At 44.1% G+C, this 25,521-nt stretch overlaps 2 protein-coding genes across 2 annotated transcripts; both read right to left on the reverse strand.

Annotated features, from left to right (window-relative positions):
* Positions 1–2,135: 2,135 nt before the first annotated feature.
* LOC149275646 (uroplakin-1a-like) lies at positions 2,136–5,421 on the reverse strand. The gene is made up of 7 exons (XM_089504479.1): positions 5,359–5,421; positions 4,418–4,618; positions 4,176–4,250; positions 3,983–4,090; positions 2,752–2,931; positions 2,408–2,491; positions 2,136–2,183 (listed from the first exon to the last, which is right to left on the reverse strand). Exons 1-7 carry the CDS (start codon positions 5,419–5,421, stop codon positions 2,136–2,138), a joined length of 759 nt encoding a protein of 252 aa, XP_089360605.1.
* Positions 5,422–12,274: 6,853 nt separating this feature from the next.
* Positions 12,275–24,463, reverse strand: LOC149275647 (rho GTPase-activating protein 33-like). Its single transcript, XM_089504440.1, has 22 exons — positions 24,437–24,463; positions 23,514–23,611; positions 23,114–23,192; positions 22,613–22,693; positions 21,488–21,625; positions 21,087–21,179; positions 20,653–20,775; positions 20,444–20,521; positions 20,070–20,136; positions 18,882–19,031; positions 18,491–18,593; positions 18,117–18,261; positions 17,897–17,979; positions 17,683–17,790; positions 17,459–17,589; positions 15,832–16,009; positions 15,326–15,456; positions 15,162–15,230; positions 14,280–14,831; positions 13,611–13,975; positions 12,826–13,315; positions 12,275–12,780 (listed from the first exon to the last, which is right to left on the reverse strand). The coding sequence occupies exons 1-22, from the start codon at positions 24,461–24,463 to the stop codon at positions 12,275–12,277; spliced, it is 3,795 nt and encodes a 1,264-aa protein (XP_089360566.1).
* Positions 24,464–25,521: the final 1,058 nt, after the last annotated feature.

The raw sequence follows: 25,521 nt of genomic DNA on the forward strand, positions 1-25,521 counted from the left end.
TATCTCATGATATAATATATATATAATAGCTCATATGATAGATATATATAATATCTCATATGATAGATATATATAATATCATATTATATATATATAATATCATATTATATAATATAATATATATATATTATATATATAATATATATATATATAATATATAATATATATATATAATATCATATGATATATATATAATATATATATAATATCATATGATATATATATAATATCATATGATATATATATAATATCATATGATATATATATAATATCATATGATAGATATATAATATCATATGATAGATATATAATATCATATGATAGATATATAATATCATATGATAGATATATATATAATAGCTCATATGATAGATATATATAATATCTCATATGATAGATATATATAATATATCATATGATAGATATATATAATATCTCATATGATAGATATATATAATATATCATATGATAGATATATATAATATATCATATGATAGATATATATAATATATCATATGATAGATATATATATAATATATGATAGATATATATATAATATATGATAGATATATAAGATATATATATATAATATCATATGATATATATATATCTCATGATATATATATAATATCTCATATGATAGATTTATATAATATCTCATATGATAGATTTATAATATATATATAATATCATATGATATATATATATATATAATATCTCATGATAGATATATATGATATATATATAATATCTCATGATAGATATATATGATATATATATATAATATCTCATGATAGATATATATGATATATATATATATAATATCTCATGATAGATATATATGATATATATATATATAATATCTCATGATGTATATATATAATATCTCATGATATATATATGATATATATATAATCTCATGATATATATATGATATATATATAATCTCATGATATATATATGATATATATATAATCTCATGATATATATATGATATATATATAATCTCATGATATATATATGATATATATATAATCTCATGATATTATATATATATATAATATCACATGATATATATATATATAATATCTCATGATATATATATATATATAATCTCATGATATATATATATATCATCTCATATGATAGATATATAATCTCATATGATAGATAGATATATATATATATAATATCTCATATGATAGATATATATAATATCATATGATATAGATATATATAATATCATACTATTGTCATCTACCTTACCGAGGAGTAAAAGAAGGCCTCCTTCCGCCTCCATCCTGAATCCACAACTACAGGTGCCTACACTTATAGGTTACGGTCATGCCACACAAAATATGGCCGCCGTAATCCACCAAACGGGCAGTGACATCAGGCTTTTTAGAGGTTTTGGTGCAAAAATATAATTGGTGCCTATTCCCTTCCCATCCTTGATAAACCCTCACTTTATGTCAGACCTTGCCCTCTGATGGTCGTGCCAACGCTTCATAATGTCTACTCGTCAGTGCATGCTCCGTTAGTCTCTATGTTATGTTTAATAAAAGTACAAATAAAATAAAAAAGGTTTATTGGTTATTTTAACTCTACATGAATGTATATAAGATTCCAGCTTCGTCTACCAATGGTGCGAGTCTCATTCAGTTACTTATTTTATTGTTTATAAACATACACAAAACAAATTATATATAATCTTTTTTTTAAGCCCTCAAAGTTTGTGGCTGAGCAAACAGTGGGATGGGTGAATTCATGATACAAGGTGTTTTTGACAAAAGGCTAAACTATGAAATGTGAAATAAATCATTTACAATCTATTATAGGCAAACATTGTAAAAAATAAAAAGATCGTAAAAGAGGGGAGGCTTTACAATACAAAACCTGGCAGAACATATAGGGTGTACATGCTTTCAATGTCATGCAAGTGAAAGCCTTTGCTCTAATACAATGTTTATTATACCAACGCACTACGTTTCTTTCCACTCTTATGGGCAAACGTCATTAAAGCAAAAAAATACTGAAAAATAATAAAAAATCTGCTCTTGGTACAGGAAAGTCCCAAATGTTTCCAGATCGATCATTTCTCCTGGTTAAGCATCCTCGCGTGGCAGCGCCTAGGTTCAGCTCAGGGTGGTGTAGTGATACATCGTCGCCATCATAATCAGCATCTGTAGAGATAAAATGATAATAAAAATACAGGCAGATTGGGGCTCTGTATGCAGCGTGATGCGAGTTGAACACAATCAAATGTTTACCCCGCGCCCTGAACACGGAGGACGCATCTCTGCCAAGATTCTCAGATGGGGTAAGGAGGCAGATTACCCAACAGCGACAAAAACAGAACCGGCTCCGAGCCGTTACCACAAAACACTTTTTCTGCCCCAAAACTTACCGTCCACATGAGAATAGCAAATCCGAACCAAGAGATTCCCCACGTGTAGCTGTTAATCGCGTGTGAAATGTGGTCAAAACAGCCCTGGAAAGAGACAACGTAATTGTTGGTTAGAGCCATGCCTGAGTTCCATAGACCTCGTAGGTTTCCCTTCATGTTTAAATTTGTTGAGTTTTGGCCCTTTTATTTCATTTTGGGTCAGTATCTTTTTTTTTTTTTTTATGGGAGTTGGGAAAAGGGTTACAAAATATAAAACAAAGACCGAAGTCCTCATTGTTTCCATCTGGATTGAAGAAAACAAAGCAGAACGATGACATTCCATGTAACATATGCTCTAAAGTTACCTGCGAGTTTATGTGATCTTTATAACCGACGCGGCACCCGGCCTCGTTCACAATAACAAAGTTGGAGTCTCGTTTACAGCACAAAAGGGGCCACGGAGCCGAAGCCTCGTCGTAAATGTTACGGAAAGCAGACCCGTAGGTGATCCAGTCTATCGGACCGTCAACGCCACAACAGTTTTTCTGTAACAAAGTAAAACGATTAGACAAAATCTCTTTCAGCCTTCGTCCCGGCCATGTCTTCCTAATGATACAATGTTTCTGGATCTGCTTCCTTGAACACTGGTGGAGCCATCAAAAATTGCATGTATTGTTTGTGAAGACCCTAAAAGCAACGTACGCCAGACGTGTTCTTGAGCAAACGCCTGTAAGTACCTCTTACCCAGGTTCTGAGAATTTAATGTATTCTTCATGGCTGGTCCTGGAGGAATCACCGGCAGAGCCGGCCTTAGGCGTTGTGGCGCCCTGTGCGGACTACTCCTCTGGTGCCCCCCCTCACTGCCCCCTCAAACTACCCCCCTCTCTGCCCCTTCAAACTACCCCCCCTGTCCCTTCAAACTAACCCCCTCGCCCCTTCAAACTACACCCCCCCTGCCCCTCCAAACTACACCCCTCCTCTGCCCCTTCAAACTACAACCCCCCCCTCTGCCCCTTCAAACTACACCCCTCCTCTGCCCCTTCAAACTACAACCCCCCCCCTCTGCCCCTTCAAACTACACCCCCCCACTTAACTTGTTGCCGGAGTCCTGCGGTGAGACCGGGAGGCATCCGTCTTCTCGCTCTGCCGCACTGCCGGCATTTCATGTTGAGCGCCGGAATAGTCCGGCGCTCAACATGAGATGCTGGCACCGCGACGGAGTCAAGGAGAGTAAGGGGCGCCGAGCGGTTGCTGAGAACTTCACGAGCAACCGCTCGGCGCCCCTGCCCGGGACTTAGATTAAAGCATCGGGTTTTTTTTGTTTTTTTTTTTAAACTTTATTTAACATGAATGATGTTAAATAAAGTTAAAACAAAAACAAAAAAACCCCGATGTTTTAAGTTAAGTCCCGGGCAGGCGCCCCTGCTACCATGGCGCCCTGTGCGGTCGCACAGGTCGCACACCCCTAAGGCCGGCCCTGATCACCGGACACATGCAAACCTGACTGCACGTCGCCCCTTACGCTATCCAGTCTAGTTTGAGACAATGCATTCCAACAAGAAAAATGTAAATGTCCTCCCTCGGTGGCTTCCTTACCTCCACCATGATTCTGTTCCACACCGCTGTGATTTCCCTACCCTGGGATGTCTCATGTCTTAAGTAGTAACTCAACATTTGTTGTTTAATAACGTTGGAGTTTATCATCTGAGAAAAAATGAAAAATGTCATCAGCAAGATCTCCACGGAAAGACAGACCAGGCTTTCTCCAATAATGAGGATAAAAACTTACATAGTCTCGATGGGTGAAGGAAGTTATACAGGAGGCACATTCAAAGATGTATACGATCATCATCATGACCAGATACTGCGGAGGAAAAGATGAAAGTCATCATGTAGATGGACCAACCTTAAAGATGGACCATGTCCCAAAAGCTACCATGATTCCTCAAAAGCAGGTTATGAAGGTTATGTGGCCGTGGCGAAACGATGTAGCGAGACCGGTAGTGTTTGTACGTAGCTGACCCAACTCACCACCATGAGCATGGTCTTGCTGCCCCTCAGTACGGACGCCATGCCGTAAATGGCCAGGAGAAAGAAGGAGAAACCGCAGAAGATGGCAATCCAACCGCCAGCAAACACGTCGTCCTTTCCGGTCACACCTAATATAGGGTAAACCTTGTAGGGGTCCGTGGTTGCCCAAATTGTCTCTGCAAATAGCGCCAATCCGGACAGCTGTAACATGACAGAAGCTCACGATTAAAAGAGGGAACCGATGTGCCTTCTTACCCCCAAAAAATCCTCTGCGTTTTGTTCATTCAATAACCACGTTTTATGGAGAACATGCAGTTGCTGGTGGGCCTGACCAAAACAAGAATCCTAAAAATCCCCCCGCAAAGTAGCGAAAAACAGGTTTGCTTTCACCAGTCACACCCACCCCGAAAAAGGACCCGGAATAACCAGTAAAGCCACATTCTAGTAACCACCGGATCATTTCAAGAGAACGCAGGAGTTCAGCGCCAGGATCTGGGCATTTGTTCGATATCATCTTATATTCTTTAAATCAGACAGTCGGAGCTTCGTTTGTGGTGCCAGGTTACACACGGATGCCTATATGATGCCCCAGGCTGGGTCTTTACGACACCAAACACAAAGGAGTCAGTAATCCTAAGATTTAGGACAAAAGACCTAAGAATTGAAGTTTTCCCACATTTGTATAAAACGGTAACACCGCAGAAGGTCGATGGTTCCAGAACCCATCGTACGGAATTTTGTCAACCCCTTCATCCCAAATGATGTAAAATAAACACCTTGAACACCCATTTGATGAGGCTCACACTTTTTTGGCTTTCGAATACAGTTCCCACCAGCCATCGCGTGAGTGGGGGTAATGGGACCTGCTGCGGTCATCATGTTGGATGATAGGACTTTTTGTTGTATCCGTTTCTCCTCAAATCCATAAACTGCAAACTCACCATAATGACAACATTCCCAAAGATAATGAGCCCTACGAGGGCTGAAGAATTCTTATCGCACATCTTGGAGATCCTTCGCCGAGCCTGCAGGAGAAAGACCATCATTTTACATCATACGTTCACATTAGTTTCATTGGGGGCACCCAACACGGTCACGGCTACGTGAAACATTAACCCCCTAAATCCAGAGGTGGGCACATTATCCCAACATATGAACTTAAATACCTCCATAAGGCTTAACGCACCCACAAGTGGCCCAGGATAGGATCAAGGCTGCATACTTAAGCCAAAAACAGGCACCTGGGGTATTAACAATTCATTTACCCCCCTCCCCGGTCTAATATTTGGCTGGTGGGGTGGCACCCGGTTATAATTATACACGGGGCCCGTCCGTGGCAAGTCAGGCACTCGAAGGGTTTTTACGCTAATAAGCTGCCAAGGTCGTGGCTTCTCTCTTAAGGTTAAGATGCTTTTAATGAATATTTTATGACACACAATGTATCAGCCCCGTCGCCGAAGACCCCAGTCCTGCCGGCAGCTAACGAGGCTAAGGAAGCAGCATTCAATCGCCATACTACAGCTTTACAGGGGCACAGACGGGGTTAATTAACGGAAGCCACTCCAAGTCAATAGAAAGCCACAGAGAGAGCAGCACGGAAGCGTCTTACCGACCAGAGCCCCGGAGCGACCAGCTGTAAGAAACCATTAAGAGTTGTACGAGCGCCGCCGCCGCCACTTGGCGCAGTAACCCCTAGCGATTTGGGGAGAATTTATGAATTTGGGAGTTTTAACCCATCGACGTCATTCTGTATGATTCATAGAATCACTGATTTCACTACGCATCGTGCAGGGCCAGCTCAGCCCTTCTTGCAGAAGACGTTTCACAGAGTTGACCCTTCATAAATCATAAAGATATCGAAGGAGATGAAAAGTTCAACGTGCCAGAGGGGGGGGACGAAGAACTGAAATATTTCAGAAGAAACCCCCCCCCAAAAAAAATAAAATCACTGAGAACACTTACAGAATGCAGAGGAATGTTGTTGGCTTTGCTACACACAGGCCAAACAGGTCAGACCAGGTTGACACTGTTTGTTTATCTTCCTTTCGATCAACTTATCAAAGGTCTCCACCAACCTAGAACAGAAAGCCACCCCTGCTGGTTGTCAGATCCACGCAACTCAGAATTTCAACTACCACTACGAACACACACACAGAGCTCTTACTAGTTATACAGCACGAGTCCGGTTCATAGAAGCCATTGATTGCAAGCAGGGCGTTCTTATCCAAATATATACAATGCCAGCACCAGACGAAGCCCGCGATAACTATTAACTGCTTTAATACCACCATTTTAGGGAAAAAACTATGTTTTCTTGTTTACCAAGATATAGTTTTGGCACGGATGTAGTTAAAAAATGAGGACGTTTACCTCCGCAGCCTTAAAGACCCCCCGGGTGGGTCCTGCAGCACATCAAGCCTTATACACCTGTATAGCCTTATTTCTGCAACTACAAAAATAACCATTTTTATCTGGCAATAATTAATTTTTTCTAACAAAAAAAAGTAATAGCAAAGATTTAATCTGAACGGATGCATACACAGCTCTGTGGCATATGATGGCGCTATATTAATCAATAAGAATAATATACTAAAAAAATGGCAACGATAAATTAGGGCAGCAAACCAAATACATAACATTCTACTTATTAACAATTTTTTTAATACAATAGAGCATTGTTAATTTGGTTAATATCCGCTAATTTTGGGTGGTAATTAAGTGATTTAGTCATGTAGACAATTTGGATCATTTTATATTTTCACACAATTTATCTAAATAAGATAAAATATATGCAATTTAGAGGGTGCAGTTAAAAATAAAATGTAATAATTTATTGCATTTTGAAAGTAGGTGGTTTGCAATCAGGCAGGTTTCGATAAATTGTTAAAATGTATGTATTTACACCCAAATCTAAAAACAATAAGAAAACAGACTCCAAAAATAACATATTTCTATATAAAACATTGAGAAAGCCAGGCCAGGTATAATAAATATGTATTAAATAATTAGCAGATATTAGTTGATGATTTATCCTCCAAATTTACCTAAAATACCCCAAACCACCCATAACATTTCCTGTTACCCCCATATAATCCCCCCGCTTCCAAATTTAAGTAAATTTCCCAGGGAAATTTATAACAATATATTTTTTTAAAGAAAAAAAAAAAGGTTATTTTATTAAACAGAGAAAAATAAATTCCACCAATTTGTATTATAATTAGTAATTTATAATAATAATATTTTTCATGGGAATAAAACTAAATTTGGTGAATTTTACCAGTTAAGCTGCTTTTATTTCTAGTTGTATTTAGTAGAGCGAGCTTGCTAAGGAGGCAGTAAGTACAGGGCACGCTGCCCCCAATAGCGACCCCCCTCCGAATTGTCCTTACCTGTAGAGATGGCGCACCTGTCCTCCTAAGGCGCACCTGTCGCTCTCGCTGATACTTATAAACCTGCAAGATGGAGAAGAAGAAGAAGGGCCTGGAGTCTCTTGGGTGGGGTAAAAAAAAAACAGGAGGAGGCTCTGGGGCAATTGTTACCGCCTCTCTTCTACCTTTACAACAATAACCCCCGTCGGAATTCTTTAAATAAAGTAACGAGGGGCACGTAGGGTCAGCACAATGTTTAGATTTGGGATCTCGACTGAAACAAAGGAACGTTATACCGCACTATCCGGTCCAAAACTGGTCCGGTTTCACTGGTCAATAGCTGAAAATTCACATTTTTGGAAGCATTTGGATAATGGCTTTGGACGCCGCCAATCTCTGCCACCAGAAAAATGAGCATTGGAACATTTATACGGCGTCCGATTATTCATTTTTAATTAAAAATAATAATTAAAAAAAAGAATAAAACGTAAAAACGTGAATATATCACCAAATGGTTTTGGAAATGTGAATTAGTAAATAACCAAGCGATTGCAAAATGTTTTCTTTTAAACCAGTAAAAAAAGGAAATAAACTGGTTGATTGCACAATAAAACCAGGATAAAGTGCACAAAACAAACAAAAAAATAATAAAACAAATGGTAAATTTTTTTAAATTAAATTAACTCAGATAACAAAACTCATAAAAAGTTCTAAAATTTATTAAAACAAAGTTATTTAGATCTATTTTTTTTTATAAATTATAATGTTTGTAAACATTGTTTGTAAACAATTGTTAAAGCCATGATAACCAGTAAGAAACCAATAAAAAAAAAAAAAAAAAAAGCTCAAAGTATGTCGGTCGGAAATCACGTGATTTAAAGAAACTCAGAACGCCCCAAAATATATTTAATTTAATTGAAATAAAACAAATAATGGGTAAGAGACCCAAAAATATTGTATTTAAAGCTTTCTTGCTACATTGTCTTTATTGTTGATGTTTTGTCCCCAGAGGGGTCCCCTCTCTTGCCCCGCCATGGGAACGGGGTATTAACGGGTGGGGTATTTATTTTTTGCGAGCCCCAGGCGCGTCACGTTGTTGCACATTTATGGTGAAACAGACGAGGTTCTCATGGTCTTTCGGGTTCTGGAATCCCCCCGAACCTGTCGGTCGGCTCCCGCAGTCGGAAATCTCATCTGCTACCTGCGGCTTTCACAATGACAGGAATGCGGACAGGTGTTCTCCTGCGGAAGGGTGGGGAGGGGGCCATGAAAGCCTCCAAAATGCACCAGATAGGGGACCATTGGAATAACTATTGGGGTCTCGTGAAGACCACCATCAGGGCTACAGCAGAACCTTTCAACGTGAATGTGGCTCTTTTCCAAATATTGTTAAAAAGTCCTCAAATTCCAGGAGTTTGGCCACCGCAGCCCAGTAACAACAACACTTTACTGGTGCCATAGGACGTGGATAGTGTGCATCATCCCTAGGACCCTGAAACTGCATGGAGACATCACATTAGGACCCCTCTATGACCCTCATGTTGGTTTCCGGCTCTGTGGTGGGGAACCATTTAAAAATCCACCTCCGCTTCAGCCGGCACTCATCGAATGTCATCGAGCGCCATTCCTCTAACCCTAATACTATTATTTTTTTAACCCTTTAAGTTGCGGAAGGTGAGCTTCGTAAGCCTTTAATACAGTGACGGGAGTTAAACATGTATGAGATAGGTGCAAAGAGAACTGGAACGGAAGGAAGTTTTACTTTACTAAGAAGGTGGTAGATAAGTGGAACAGCCTCCCAGCAGAGGTGGTAGAGGATAATACAGTGAGGGGGGTTAAACACGCATGGGATAGACATAAGGCTCCTGAATCTAAGACGAGACAAACAACTGATTAAGGTTTGAGTCGTTACAGCAGGAGAAACGGCCGACTAGCTGGGGCCGGATGGGGCCGATCTGCTGGCAGGGTTCCATGTTTCTCATTTAACACGAAACGAGACTTATTACACTAAAAATACCCACAAAGCGAGATATTTCGGGAGAGGTTTTATTGAAGCGTAAGGAGGAAGAGGGTTAGCACGATATCACGCGTGTTAATGGGATCCCCGCAGCACCACCGGACCGGGTTAACATTTTAAAGGTGGAAAGCCCAACAATATCTAGGGTTTATCCTCATAAATTACCCCAACCAAGAAAAAAAACAACAGGAGAAGACCCCCCGCCTTCATATATACAGAACATACAATATATACAGCGCAGGACTTGAACGAGTCTTTAAACGTCCCAATGTCCGTATGATCCGGTTCCGTGTTCTCCATGTGATGAACGCGTCGGGGGTCTCTGCGCCCACCGCTATGACTGTAGTTGAAGTCTAGGTCATGCGCGACACATTTATTCAGAGCTTCGGGAATTAGGGCATTACGGATACCGATCGCTGTGCTGAGGGTCATCACAGACACCCAAGGGCCGGAGTTCCACCACCCAACGGCTATCATAGGCAGTAGAGGCTCGTTGTGTCTGGACTCCCCATGCATGGGTGGTGTGAGTCCAAGTATCATCGGAGATGCGAGTTTCCAACTCAAGTGACCCCCCCCCCAAAAAAATGTCTGCTAAATTTCAGAGGCTCCAGCAGAAGTTGTTCCTCAACCCCCGGGGGGGGGGGGGCATTTTTTTCATAATCTGTGACATGGAATGTTATAAAATACCAACCGTTTTAACAAAAAAACCAAATTTTTTTAACCCTTCGATCGTGATGGGTTGCATAGTTTAGTAATACTTGCAGAGAATCCTGATCATTTTTCCTCTTTGTAACACGTCCTTGCAAAGCATGGTTATGACGGCCAGCGGGGATATTTGCTTTATTCCTCCCTATAGCTCTGAAGTTACTCGAGTGCTTGATTATTATTTTTTTTTTTTAAATGTGGTTATATGCCATCTTCCTACTAAACAGTATTGCATTTCCAATTGACCTTACTAAGAGGGTAGTAGATACATGGAGCAGCAACCCAGCAGAGGTGGTAGAGGGTAGTACAGTGAGGGTATTAAACATGCATGGGATAGACATACGGCTCCTGAATCTAAGACGAGACCAACGACTGATTAAGGTTTGAGTCTTTACAGCAGGAGAAACGACGACTAGACGGGGGCCGAATGGGGCCGATCTGCCGGGACAGAAGAGATTTCAGACTCTCTAATGGGCTTATTAATTAGAGCTGAATCTCTGGGAAACACTCAGAAGCGGCCGCTCCTCCTACATTAATGAACGAGCTCCATGGCCATTAACGAAGAGCACTCCATGGACGTCTCCAAGGAGAGAGAGAGCGAGAGAGCGAGAGAGCGAGAGAGCGAGAGCAATCCGTCTGTAGGTTACAATGTAACGCGAGTTAAGAGGTTGCTAAGCAACGGCACAGATGCTATTTCTTTAAAAAGAAACACAAAAGTTTATTTAATAAAAAATGATAGAAATAAAAAAACAAAAAAGTTTTAGGAGGAAAGATTGGCCAATGAAATATCACAAATGTTCTAGAAATAAACGCGTGTGAAGTATAGATTACAGACAAAAAAATATATATTTACATTTATAGTTACAAAAAAAAAAAATATTTTGTAGGAATTTGTTTGGAATTTTATTCTAGTACATTAAAAATGAAATTTAGTGAGAAATCCTCCATTTATTAATGAAAAAAAAAAACGAAAAAAAAGAATTTCGGGGATAATGTGCGATGACGAAAACTTCCACGGAAAAAAAATATTTTTGGAATATCTGGTAGAAAAAGCAATGTTTGGGATAAAACATTTTTTTTTTTTTATTGCGTGAAATTTTGATTTTATTTTAAAGTTTGGGCAAAGTTTTTTTAAATAAGAGACCTTAGTAAATTCCTGGGTTTGCATTATCTTAAAAATTTTGGAATTTTAAAGAAAAATGTAAGTATTGAGCTTATTAAAATGACCAATCACCACTCGACACGGTAAGGATAAATCTCACACCCCCCATTGCACGGTGCATTCTGGGGTATGACATCACAGCATAACACAATGATGTCATATTGGATAAGCCATGCTTTGCAAGAGATGCGATATGAGGATTCATGTAATAAATAATAAAAAACAAATATATTGGAACAGCTATTGAACACAAATTGGGCTCATTTACATTTTTTTTCAACCAATCCAAATTCATCCATAAATAGTGTCACAGCTGGTGTGGTTTCCATAGAAACACACTTTTTTTTACACCGTTAGCACCATTTGTTCTGTAGGCTTCTTCAGTAGTAAATGGGAGGGCGCTACGACACCCCCGCCAAAACGCAGAGACCCTCAAAAACACCATATAAAAACAGTATTTGCTTTAAAACTCAGCACGCGGCCCCCAGGGCCGGTGTCTCGGTTGATATGTGTCGGTGGAAGTGTCCGTCTAGGAGTTGCGCAAGATCATTTATAGCTGCCTTCTCATTGGTTCGGAGACAAAAAAACTCAAATCCTCATCACCTTCAGCAATAACTCCTCGTTTGGCCCTCTGAGTGTACTGTCCAGGCCGGCCCTAGCATTCCCGGCGGGCCCGCTGGTGTGGATGGTCTGTGTGGAGTACCACCCTGCTCCAGGTTTCCATACACAGTACCCGCCTCAGAAACCAGGCAGTGAGGGGGCATGTAGGCCATTCTTTGCCCCCCGCCTGGTGGAGCCTCGTATGTAATTATAGGGGCCTCCCTCCCTTCTGGGAATTTAGGCTGCGACCCCCACATGGCTGTATGAGGAGGGGTCCGGAAAAAGTTGAAAGACCCTTCTCTATGGAGTAAGTGCGGATGCTGCGGCTGCTGCCGGTAGGTTTGCGACATCCCGACAAAGTTTTCGTGTCGTCCAAGGGCGGGAGGTTGAACAGAGTGTTGTTTTTGTGGCAGTTCTGGTTTTAAATCTGTCGTGTCCCTGTTAGCCATATAGTGACCCCCGACATCCAGTTTTGGGGGAAGGTTGACGTAGATGGGTTCCTCCCTCCTTCCTGTTTGGAGAAGACGAGGGTTTCTTTCAGGAAAACCTGCGTGACCTCTGTTTTCAGAAGTCCCCACATACTGATATTTGTCACCCGCTCCAAAAAAGTAAGGGGCCGGCTGTGTGGGAGGGCCCCTGTCCCAACGCTGGTAACTGCAATGTTCTGGGTCTGAAGGTGGGACTGCTCCATGCCATCCCCGACTACGCGCCGCTGGCCCTGGATAGGGGTGAGCTAGAGAAGGTGCAACACATGACCAAGGTGTCTGGATCAGTCCATAGGATGCATTGAGAGGAGCCAGAGGAGGCTGGTCGCCCAGAATCTCATAGTAAAGACCTTCAGGATCTGGCCACGGTGGGGCCGAGCGGTGCAGAGGCATCCTAGGCCCTTCTTCTGGGAAGCGATAAGGAGGAGGACGGGGTCTCGGAGTGTAGACACTTGGAGGGGCAGGAAGGCTCCCTGATCGCGTGTGAAGGCGAGGAGCACGGGAAGAAGGGATGGCAGATGGAGTGACCTTCCTGGGGTCAGCAGGAGAGGAACCTGGGGCCTGAGGAGGAGTAAGGGGATATCAAACATTAAACAAACAACGGATATCATTACTTGACACGAAATTCATCTATAAATTATTGGGATCATCAAAGCCTTCCATGGTCTTCCAATTATTTTCAGTATGGAAATTAACAAAACTTTTTTTCAACTTAAGTTAAACAAACTTCATAAATCCTTTTTTATTTTTTTTTTTAACTATATTTGTACTTATTTTAGATTACTTCTAGGCCATTGAATCATTGCATCTAGAACTCTTGATTACCAGTTAATTAGTTAATAATAGTGGCCCTCACCAGGGTGTTGTGCGATTGAGGTCTCAGCGGCCGGTGTTGGGTGGCATTTCTTTCATTGGGGTTCAGCGTGGGGGGTCGGAGTTCAGAGTAGAGGGGCCCCTCTTTCGGTACGGAGACCTCACTGCACTCCATGGAAAGCGAACGTCGAAACACAGAGGAAGGAGGCTGTGCGCTTCCAGGCCGCTGAGACGTCTTAGCCGGGACCGTGCCAGTCAACATGGAAGACTGTAATGCGCGTTGGGCGCTCTCTGCCAGCCTTAGTGCCATGAGACGCGCAGGATCCTTGGGTGGAGGAGGTGGTGGGACCTGCCGGAGGAGGGACAGGGAGGGAGGTTGGGCAGTTTGCTTTGGAGACAGAGTCGGGCCTGAATTAAACAAAACAAAGCGCCTGTTATAAAGATAACATACATGAAAAAAAAGAATATTCCTCCTTAAATCGTGTGTGTTTTAAAGGGCAAAAACTGGTGATGCGTCAGTACCGAATCTAGAACCAAAGGGCCCCTAGGCAGTGTGCCTAATGGATACCATGCCACTGGTGCTTCGGCTATAATATAGAACTAACGCCTTGTGGTTATTTAATGTATATATTTACAGGTTTGAACATGCTGGTAACTTGATTTTCTAGGTTAAATGTGGCTAAATCAGTAAATTGGGTAAAATGTCTCTTACTTGTTGGGGAATTTTCTGGACAGGAGACTCCACTCAGCTTCCCTTTGACCTCTTGAAGACATGTCTCATTCAGGCGCGCCTGGCAGGACTGGAGAAGTAGGGACAACATTTGAGGAGGAGGGGAGAGGCTACGGGTGACCCGGTATTCCATATCAGCCACCAGACGTTCTGGAGGGCTATGTGAAGGAGAAGGAGAGCAGCCACCCACGGGGGAAAGGCTTACTCTACGAGGGAGGGAGTGAGACGGAGTTTGGATGGTCACTTCTGCCTTTACTACTCTAGGAGATCTAGCTTCTTCATGGTCAGAGAGGGAGAGTCGAAAGGAAAGAGGATCAAATCCAAGGCCATCTGTGTCGGGAAGTGGTGGAGAGAGGTCCAGGTCTTCTTCGATCCATGCAGACTGGGGACGGGCAGAGCTTGGAGGTGACGGCACAGAGGGTGGGGAGGGCACAGAGGGTCCCAGGCTCTCAACTGAGTGACAGTGGGGCAGGCGTGAGGGAAGACCCTCACTTGTGGAACGAGGGCGACGGAGTCGAGAGGGCCTCTGAAATCCTGTGAGCGAGCGGCAAAAAAAAGGAAACAAGACTGACATGAGTACCAGAACGGGTGACAGATGGCTAATAATAATGAAAAAAGTACAAACAGTATTAATATTGAAAAAAAAGACACAGACATTGCTCTCGAACTGAATGCTGAATGGCCGGTGTCATCACCTAGTGGCCATAACCAGGAGCACAAGGGGTTGCTATTACCTGTTGCAGACAATAGCACCCTCTGCTGGTAAAACTATAGAAAACGCTTTTAGTACAGAGAGGTCCGAGAAGAGCCCCCCTAAAATTCAACCATAGAGTGAGAATGTATGGCTGGCTCCATGATACCTACCAGATCCACTGGTGTGAGAACACAAAGACTCCTCGCTTTTAGCCGACCGCAAAGTGACTGTTTCTGCCACTGTTGAGGCAAAGAGAGAGTCCAACGTGATGAGACAGTCTAGACTGAGAGCTAGAGACAGGGAATAAAAGATATTGCAGGACAGGCATGGTCACCTCGTTGGCGAGCCGCAGAATCCCGGATCCCACCAGGACGCGTCTTCTTCATTTGAGAGTTTTTCCCGATGGCGAAGAAAGTCCTCCAGCTGCTGCCTCCACCTGATTTCTTCCTGTTACGAGGGGCCTTCCTGTGGGCACCCCATATAAAAACATGAATTTCAATCAAAGATAAGTGACTCTTCCAATCTGCCCATTTACCATCCAAGATGCGTAAACCTTCTATCTCGACCCTATCCTTTGCTGTAAACAGCTGTGGATGTATATTTATGTCCTCTCCCACCGCATTATACCCAAATATAACACTTAAATACCCCTGAGTGCATGTCCTCTATTTCTAGCCTCCTCTATATATTTAAGACTGTATAGTTAAAGAGGCACTGTATAGTTAAAGAGGCACTATATACTTGATGGGGTCTGAGCAACCTTAACGTGAGGTCTAATTGAGCTTCTAAAGCTGCCAGCTGGTTACAGGGGTCAACGAGCCCCCCAAAGGAGTGAGTTACCTCTCCTCGCTGCTCTCCAGTACTCGTTCGTGCTTCTTCGGGGATGTCCTCTCGGCACCCAGCTTCTCAGCTGCTTCCCTCTGGCTCTGGCTCCGGGCTTGGGCTTCCTGAAGGCTGACGAGCCGTCCAGATGGGCAGCCCCCCAACAGAGAACGAGGACGTGCAGGTCCACAGCGACCTACAGAAATGGACAGTAGACATCAAGAAGGGATGTGCGACAATAACAGCTGAATGACGTTTACTGAAGCAAAGCTCTGCAGGTTGAAACTGAGGTTAATTTCCCTTTTAAACAGAAAATGGGTTAGTTTGGCAGGTTTTTATGTTCCCAGAGGACAGCAGCGAGCAAACATAGTTCTGTGTATCTGAAATAAATTGCTTGCGGTGGCTTCACTTTGACCCCCAAAGGCAGATGGACCGGTAGCAAGCGAAGCGGAAAACGTAAAGATGTTTTTTACCTCTTCGTCAATCAGACTCGGCTTTCGGTTTGCACTCGGATCAAACTCTGTGCGCTCAACAAGCATGAGATGGGCAACATCTACAGAGGCCAAAAGGCTGCCCATTTACCGATGGTCGGGCTCCTGCGTCGGAGCTAAAATATACATTTTTAACACAGGACACAGACACCTCGTTTCCCGCAGCCATTTAGGAAAAAACAAATGGTTTTTATGTAGAAATTATGAAATATATTAATTTATTTACCGTTAAACCAGAGCCTTATGCTGGGGCTTTTGAACACTTTTTTTTTTTTTATCTTTGAGGGGGTCGTGTCCCCCTGTAAGAGGTAAATGGATATAATGTTCATCATTATTTAACTAAAAAGACAAAAAGGAATAGTCCAACAGTTTCAGGCGTGTCATTCTGGCTTCACGATAGCACGCAACGTGGTCGGTCCACCTGGGTGGTCATGTTGAATCACAGTCTTAGATGTCCATCTGGAGTTGTTCTGTCTCGGCCGTTCTGCTTGGTTCATCAGTGGGTTTCTGAGATCGACACCTCCGGGTCTTTGCCTGGTACCAAGCTTCTGGCAACGTGAGAAGTCGGGGTCTAAGTGACAAGCGAGACGCTCTACGGTAGCCGGTACCTTTTGCTGGCGAATGGGAAAGTGGAGTGAGAAACAGATTTCAGTGTGGGCTAAAGTGGTGGACCTGAGTCTTCCCTTCGCTCTCCAAACTCCCAGGAGCAAGCAGTTCCACTAAAGGACAGAGCAGTAAGCAAAGAGAAGATGGCAGGAAATGAAGAAGCCAGCAAGACGAAGCGACGGGCAAGTCAGCTGGCGAGAGTCCCAACACTTGGTCGGCACCTACACCATTAGCAAGGTAAGTCTTCTCCTCCAGGTTGCAGCCAAGGGCAGATGAGATCGGCAAGTGCATTCCGGTTGCGAACAGCCCAAAAGCAAGAATTGAGCAGGTTGAGAGGAACACTTTAGGAGCACTGAGCTGACATTCACCCACGACTAAGGATAAGACAGGCCCTCTGCCTCGTACCTGCCACTGGTGGACAAAGACACCAACATCTGTCCAACAAACACCTAACGCAAAGTTGTGTGCTACGTACCACCAAACATGGTTTACTTGTAGAAATCACTTTAGTATGAAAACTGTTCCTGAAACGCCTTTTTTTTTCTTACCGATTGAAGTAAAGGTGTCGCTAAAAAGGGTCTCAACGTTACACAGGAGGAACTCTACAAGCACGGACTGCACCCGCACTTCCCGAAACGCGTCAGCTCCTGGTGTTCCCGCCAACTCCATGTCCTTCGACCTGCCCATTTAGAGGAAAAGTTAGATATAAAACAAACGTGGAAACAAAAACGGGCATGCTATATTTCCAGGTTTCTAGAAGAGAACTCGTTACCGCAGCAGGTTGGGCGCCCAGATGATAGCGAGGTTGCGCGCGTGCATCCCAGTGCGTTCGCTGTGAGTGTTCATGCAGGCCAGATGCCTCATCAAGTACTCCAGAGTCCTGAAGAAGGATACCCCAAATGAGCGTAACGAAAGTTACAGCCTTCTTGTAAACCATAAACGATACACGGTGTACTTGGGGGAAACGTACAGAACATGTATATTACCTGTAGTGGGGAGGCGGCAGCTGCTGGATTAGATCATGCACTCTGATTAACTTCTCTTCTTCGCTGGCTGCGGACATGGCTTCCTAGAAAAAGGAAAAAGGAGAGCGTGAGAGCAGGAATGACGCGTAGAGAAAGCATTCATAGAGTTCTGTTATATACGGGAGGATCAGATAACAGAGGGAGCCGATGCTGAACCTAAAGAAGACTTTGTCCAACTCACGGTGAACGGGTGGTAGAGTCTGTAGGTTAACAGGGGATTGGGAAGCTCGCGGAAATAGAGTTTGCACAGGGAGCTGACACAGTGCACGTCCTGCAGGAAGGTATCACGAGACAGATCGGGGACCCTCTCGCTGTCAAATTCATGCCTACGAAGGAGACAACAGAAACACCATAAAATTGGTTGCGTCTGTACAGTTTGGAGTCGACTATCAAGTCCAAGTGTCGACTTTTGGAAAGCAAAGAGACAGCTAAAAAGTTATGCGATGAATAACATTCAACAGGTGATTCATGACAGAACGCTGTGCGTATAAAATGTATCATCGACAGTCTGAGAACGTCCAAGGAATGAAAGAGGAGTCTCTCGCAGATACTGACCGCAGTTTCTGGATGTTGGATGAGACTCCAGACAGACGATAAATTCCATCGACAATCCCGTATTTCTCCAGAAACTGAGCGCAGCATACGAGCACCCTGGGAACTGAGAGAGAGAGAGAGAGAGAGAGAGAGAGATGGGTGAGACAGAGCACACGGTGATAAGGAAGCACACTAGCATTTTATTCTTAGACCTTTGTCGGCTGTTTGATCATTTAGACACATATCGAATTAACTTATGTTGTAATTTTGTCAGAAATTAGAAGTCAGCTTTATGCCCATGAAAGTCCATCCTGTATTGAGATGGAGAGTTATTCTTAATATTAATTTTCATGTTGAAAAATAAGGTCTCCTCATGAGCCAGTCAAACCACAGATGGGACAGAACATCTCACCATCTTCTCCAGAATCCAGGAGATGTTCTCCAAGGTCAGTTCCAAACACTCTCTCTCGAAGTATCCCCCTCTGTCTCAGACGCTGCTTGCTGGGCCGGGACGCCATGAAGCTGCGCAGCAACCCAGCCAGCTTCCCGTGTCTCCTGCACACTGAGGGAGAGAAGGGACAGTGAGAAACTGTTGGCCAAGACAGGTGGAAACTACGCAGGAGGAAGAAAGACGAACGGAAGTGACAGACTGTGTTGGACTGACTAATGGGAAGAGACATCTCACCTGGTCTGGGAGAGTTGGAGCCATGGGGAGACGTGACAGCCAATTTTACATCACCCTCTGTGAACAGACAGACAGGTAACAATGGTACCAAACAGCTCAGCAAGCCGTGCATAGAGAGAGATCAATTATAAGCCTGCGAGAAGAGACCTCCTAATGCCAACCGGTCACAGGAACCCCTTATGTGGCCACCATAGGACCAGACATCAACCAGACTTATCATCGGGGGAACGGGCAACACTATCTAAGAACTGATTCTCAAGAGTGAGAGTTAAGAAGAAGGACCGATAAAGGCTGCCTATAGATCTCGCCATATATTATAGTACGGCGAGCATTCACATTACGGGAGATACGCCGTAGGTGTCCAATTTCCCGGGGCAGCCACATAGACAACGATGGGTTAAGATATCGATGCAGCACGTAGGGACAGGAGAGGACATATCATAGAGGGTATTTCATTTCTGGCAATATCCCATTAAGAGATGCATTTGGAATTTACTGGACTTTTATCTAACTTCGGAACTCCAATTAGTGGTTGGAGCGAGAGAAAGTGTTTTTATACATTTATTTTGTAGGTGTGGTATGGAGTTTAAACTTTGATCTCCCGCACCGCTAACACAATTAGCCAACACAAACATTGCAGGGAATGGACCTTTAACAATTCTTACAGCGCCAAAAAGACAGTAGTAGTTGCAAACAGTCAGCAGACAGCGCTAGCTGCAAACAAACAACAAACAGACAGCACTAGCTGCAAACAATCAAATAATTGTCAGGCAGCATCAGCTGCAAACAGATAACGGCAGGCATCACCAGTTGCAAGCAGCAGCAACAGACACATGCCAGCAGCATCAGCCAGACTTAGACCGCACACGCAACCCGTGACATGTGTGCTTCTGCACCAAACACGCGTCACCGTACCTGCAGCGGGGGATGGGTTCTTATTGTCTGTGATCAGCTGCACGCACTCACTGGGGAAAAAACCCACCTGGAAAAAGAAATTCAGATTAACAGTGTAAAATATTTTTTAACAACGCATCCAGAACCTTCAAGATCTACTTTAAAGCCCATAAAATTGTTTAGAATTATTGGAGCTGGCGTAAGCAAAAGCCGGGCTGGACGTGAATAACAACCTACGGGATAGAATGGAGATCAAATGTTTCTTCTCTGTTGGTGTTTCACCAAAATAGCAATTTTGGCTCTCAGGAGTAGGGTTGGAGAACGGGTCCCACCAGACGATTCCAGATAGGGAACCAGAAGCAGAGAGAACAATGTACAGGTTGAATAAGCCTCACCTGGAAGCTGTGCTTTCCTCTCCACCAGCTGGTGTCTTCCCGAGGAGGCATGTCAATGACCGAAACAATGTCTCCAACCTGCAGTAACAAATCCAGAGGTCATGACGTTCATCACTGAACACAACCGCAACCCAACTATACCATTCCGCACAAGAAGCCACGTCTACACACACAGCGTTACTTTCTGACGTAACACGCAAACTCTTCACCTCGAAGGACAGCTCATCGGGGGCTTGTGCCGTGTATCGTTTTATCACGTGGGCAGCAGCGATAGCCGGCACGTTGATAGACGCCTCTTCGTTGACCAGCAAACGGTTGCCGTGATTGTCGATCTAAACCCAACAGAAGCAGATACCAGTTCAATCTTCCCAGCTATTCTGGTCTAGAAGGTAACAATCCCATTTCTGGGGATGCCGTAACCCAAGTGAAGCTCAAGGAGCAAACTCCATCCAACCTTTCTCACAAAGAAAATTTAATTTATTAATTTAATTCAACGAATTGGTTTATCTATTTAATTTATTGCACTTATCATTGCATGAAAATGATACCAAACAAAGTATCAGATGGCCAGATAGAGGCATCGCGAGCATGTACCGAACCACCACCAAATCTTATATTTGTAATTAGTAATCTCGGGCATTACCTCCATCCAATTGAGAATAGGACCACAGTTGATGTTGCTGTCTACGATTGCGGAGAGTCCTTTTAGATAACGAGCGAGAAGCGGAGCCAGGATCTGAGGGCAGATTTATCGATTTGATTAATACATGAGATCCAGATGTTAGAGAAGGTTTAAATAATAGTTCGAGAGACGAGGGCACCTATCCTAGGAAAACAATGGCTTTGGCTCCATGTTTTTGGGTTAACACCCTACAATAGGGTGGTAATTGTGAAGGACCCCTGAGTGGGTAGCTTCGGCCAAGGGACTTCAACTAGGGCAATTCCATGAGCAATAGCTTGGGGCAGTAATCATAAATCAATAATCTCATATCTTATTAACAGTGAAGCTTTAAGAGGGACAATAAAGTGAGCGGGTGCCCTCACCTGTCCCTGAGATGGTAGCTCAGAGCGAGGTGGAAGCTCCAATAACTGAGAGAAGCGCCTGTCGAAGATGCAGCGGTGAAGGTTTGAATCCAAAATACGAAAGTCCTCATAGCTGCGCAAGACAGACCAGGAACGACCCTTGAGGAGGCAACAAGAGGGGGTGAGAAACGAGAGCGTGGAATATCAAAAGGTGATAGACCGGCTACCCCAACAGTACCTGTTTTCAGGACCTTCTCGTTAACCCACAGAATTGATTGAATGGCCCAGGAAGAAACTGGTCAGACACCCAGGGGATTAGACCTGGGGGGCAATGGTGATAGGTGATGGGGCAATAGAGAATGGGACAGAAAGGTGTAGTAAGTGGAAATTAAAGAGGATATCAGTGGAAGGACACGTAGAGTTCACTCACCTGCTAGGACTATTTTTGTTTCTTAAGCCTAAATCCACCAGGGGATCTAATTATTCCTTTCGTCCTACTTTCCTGCTAGTGATGTATTAATTAAGAGAAGTCACCGGGGCAATTTAAAACCCCCTGTAACATTTCAGAGAGCTGACATTAATATAAATGGAGTAAAATAAACATGTCCCCATCGGGACCGTCCTCGTTCAGGGGTCACTGTAATCCGCGTTAATTGAATGTTTTGTTTTTGGGAGGCTGGGCTTTGGGTAAAACAACTGCGAAAAATCCGAGTAACCCTGAGCTACGCATTGGCAGCTTCACAGAAACCTCTGCCAGGCGAGATGTTTAACACCCAAACTGCAAATCTCCATGGAAACAGGAGTTTTTTTTATTTCCAGGGTTTAATTAGGCAAATTAAAATTAGCCCACTAAACGGTGCTAATAAGAGACAAAACAATTAAAAGTGACCTTCCTTCACGTCGACAGTCTCTGCATCCGATCTGTGCGGGGCAGAGGTTCTTAAAGTGACCTCACTGACCTCAGAGTGCCATCCTTCCCTGACCTTGGAATCTTCAAGTCGCATCCCTCCCTGACCTTGGAATCTTCAAGTCCCATCCCTCCCTGACCTTGGAATCTTCAAGTCCCATCCATCCCTGACCCTGGAGTCACTAAATCCCCCTTTCAGCTCTTGTTCACATACAAACTCTATACCTCTCCAAACTTACCTGACACGAGACCTGGACAATGTACACAGCTTCTCCATCGGTGGCCGTGGAATCCTCGGGGCGCGAGTCGGACAGGGAAAGCTGGCGTATACGAACAAAACCTTACGTTAATTATATAGGGTTCAAACGATACCAACGTCTTCATCGAAAGATCGCTCAGAGACTATAATGTACACAGCAAACTGATACTGTTATACACTGTATATCGGGGGGTTGCTACAACGTAGTCATCTGTTTGTACTATGCTGGGCTTGGAGATGATCCGAGTCCAACAGAAGCTGTAGAGATACATTTTAAACATTTCTCTTTAGACTTTGTCAACTCATATCATCCAATCAGAGATCAGATACATCAGGCACGCCAGCTGCTGCAGGCTAAACACTGTGATCTGTTCCAGCTCTTATATCGAGCATCGTCGGGAGGGCGTAGCCTACAGAGGTCAGCATGGCTGCCTATCTACACACACAGGTCCAACTTTATGGTTTCTCGGCTGTTCCTCACCTGGATCGGACCATAGTTAACATTCTCGTAGTGATAATGCGCGCAGTCGGCCAGTTTCACAAACGGGCCTCTCGTGATCCTGGACAGAGGTGGAGAAAAAGCACCGTTACTAAAAAGTACCGATTTTTAGAATATTCAAATAAAAATCACTAGGTAACCCCTGCATGTTTTGGGGGTCTAAATGTCTTTGTATCAAGCAGACCTCATCTGCATTTGGGGGCAAGAACGGCACAGAACCAACTTAGTGGTTTCTGGGCGATAACGCACCTCCCGTAGCCCCTCTCATGGTCCTGTCTGGCCAAGGTAGAGGTCAATATCCAATCACCCCTACCCTATGGAATCCAGCATTCTAGAAACCCCGGTTTGCACTTGACCCCCCACCCTCGCCCCACCACGGTACCGTTTACTTGGTCTTCCCTTCACGCTGCTGGGCGCCGTGGACGCAATGAGTCGATTCGCGCTTTCTGTTCCAGAATCCAACGTGTCCGATCCTCGAGCCTACGTGCAAAAACATCCATTTATCTACTCGGCACGCGTGACGGCAGCGTGACGTGACGGCAGCCTCGTATGAATTAAACATCGACAAATGAAAGCGAAATCGTGTTACTAATCCGCGTTCCGAGAGGCAGCAAAAAGGAGTCGGGTGAAAAAGCATTAGGGTCGCCCCCGCCGGCTGGGAAAACGCTTAAATCTATAAATTATTCTTGGCCTAAAAGCAAAATTTATCAAACAGAAGTGGAGCGCGAGGACCGGTGCAGGAATCGTGCTCATTTAACCCTTTTTGTGTCAAAGGGGAGCAGAACACATAGCGACGGCCTCATAGAACGGGTCAAACAAACGAAAAATGAGTCACCATAACATTACCATGTCTCTTAACATTAACCCTTTGGTAGCCCATCACACAGGTCCCATTGTGGTGACTCGTTATCGGTGGCATCTTCTGAAAACAAACAGCTTGTCCCAAAGATAGGACAGCGGATAAGGGAAAGACCAATAATTCTAAGCTTTGTAGCCCTTGATGAAGCCCGAAACGGCCAGACATGGCAGGTTGTGACGCTGCACACGCGTGTTAGTCCATTTTTACAGACAGACCGGGCACATGTGAAGAGGGTGAGAAGATGGAGTTGGCGTTTTTGGTTTAGGGTTATTGGAGGGCGAGGATTAGCGTTGGAAGTTCCGTCATAGCCTTGGGTCTTCTGTTTACTTGAGCGGATATCTGTTTATCAACGTTCCAGAATTCCACCCCAAATCTCATCCACGCTCTACCGACCCAGCTCAGGTTACATCACGCTCGGTACCAAAAAAGGGGTCTTCTCTTCTCACCATAGCAACCGAACGCAATGGTCCCATCGGCAGGAACATTCCATCGCTTGCTCTCCATCCCACTCTTTAACTGCCCTTTCAACATTAAACGGAAGCTTTTGGGAAGCCGCGTCTCTCGTGTCTCTCCCGGTAACCCCGGCGAGGTGATGACGGCAACCGCCTGTAATATCACATCTTTACATAACGTCAAACTTTGTACATTTCTGCTTTGTCTCCACGGTAACCGAAGGGTAGGATTTTTCTGCAATTCCTTGCATGCCCAAACCTTTATGTTCTAACACGAAGAGGGGCGTCCGCGGGGAAATGAGAGACGGATGGATTTGGGGTCCAAGGAGGGACTGGCCAGAGTAGACCGGGACACACAGGATGTACGTTGTTAAGGCATGGTCTGGGATTTGTAGCGGTTGCCATTTTTGTCCACCCGTCTCGGCGAGGTCTGCGCTGCCGGGCTGAGCTTCGGGTGGGACGAGCCTATAACCCGAGCTAACTACCGCGCATGGAGGCAAAGGCTAGATCCGGTATACGCAATTCAGATTCCAGTCATATGCCCGGGACGAGTCACCCAGCTAGAAGTAATCTGCCCTGAGCGGAGTTAGACAAAGGGCAAGGTTACCCCTCTCCAAACAACCGCCACTTAGCGAGGGGCAACCAGGAAGCCCCTCGGAACCAGAGACAGAGACATTGTTACCAAGTTCGAAAGAGATCGATTCATAGAATCCTCTCGAATTCCCGAAGAGACTCTAGGAGAGCTCTCTGTAAACGCGTCCCTACGTAGGCCACACAGAGGCCGTGATTTTGCCCATTCTGTCCCCCATAATGACGGATACCCCAAGCACTGTGCGGGAACCTCAGTTGCCATAACAACGGTCACCTCCTGCCCCCCTCTCCCATGCCCCGAGTCTCAGGGAGGGGGATTCACTGGAAGCCGAGAGGAAGGAGACTCTTCTCGCCTTTTGTTATGATAATTGGACAAGCAGCACATGGATCTCAGAGACCGCTCTCTCACACACAGAGCGCAGACTGCGGCTGTCTCACAGAGCAAGGTTGTCTCACACACAGAGCGCAGTCATGGCTCCGCAGAGCGT

Source organism: Sceloporus occidentalis, unplaced genomic scaffold (genome assembly GCF_023333645.1).
Source record: "Sceloporus occidentalis isolate IW3139 unplaced genomic scaffold, rSceOcc1.0.p SCAF_271, whole genome shotgun sequence".
NCBI lineage: Eukaryota > Metazoa > Chordata > Lepidosauria > Squamata > Phrynosomatidae > Sceloporus > Sceloporus occidentalis.

What these genes read in the sequence shown, in the direction of transcription:
- LOC149275646 (XM_089504479.1), bottom strand. Translation starts at nt 5,421, where the DNA reads ATGTGCGATAAGAATTCTTCAGCCCTCGTAGGGCTCATTATCTTTGGG. An exon ending in GCAAGACCATGCTCATGGTG is followed by an intron (nt 4,251 to 4,417) that starts GTGAGTTGGGTC and finishes TTTCCTCCGCAG; the next exon opens with TATCTGGTCATGATGATGAT. An exon ending in CCTTCACCCATCGAGACTAT is followed by an intron (nt 4,091 to 4,175) that starts GTAAGTTTTTAT and finishes ATTTTTTCTCAG; the next exon opens with ATGATAAACTCCAACGTTAT.
- LOC149275647 (XM_089504440.1), bottom strand. Translation starts at nt 24,463, where the DNA reads ATGGGACCATTGCGTTCGGTTGCTATG. An exon ending in CTATTCTCAATTGGATGGAG is followed by an intron (nt 20,776 to 21,086) that starts GTAATGCCCGAG and finishes TGTTGGGTTTAG; the next exon opens with ATCGACAATCACGGCAACCG. An exon ending in CTGGAGAGCAGCGAGGAGAG is followed by an intron (nt 15,457 to 15,831) that starts GTAACTCACTCC and finishes GGGTGCCCACAG; the next exon opens with GAAGGCCCCTCGTAACAGGA.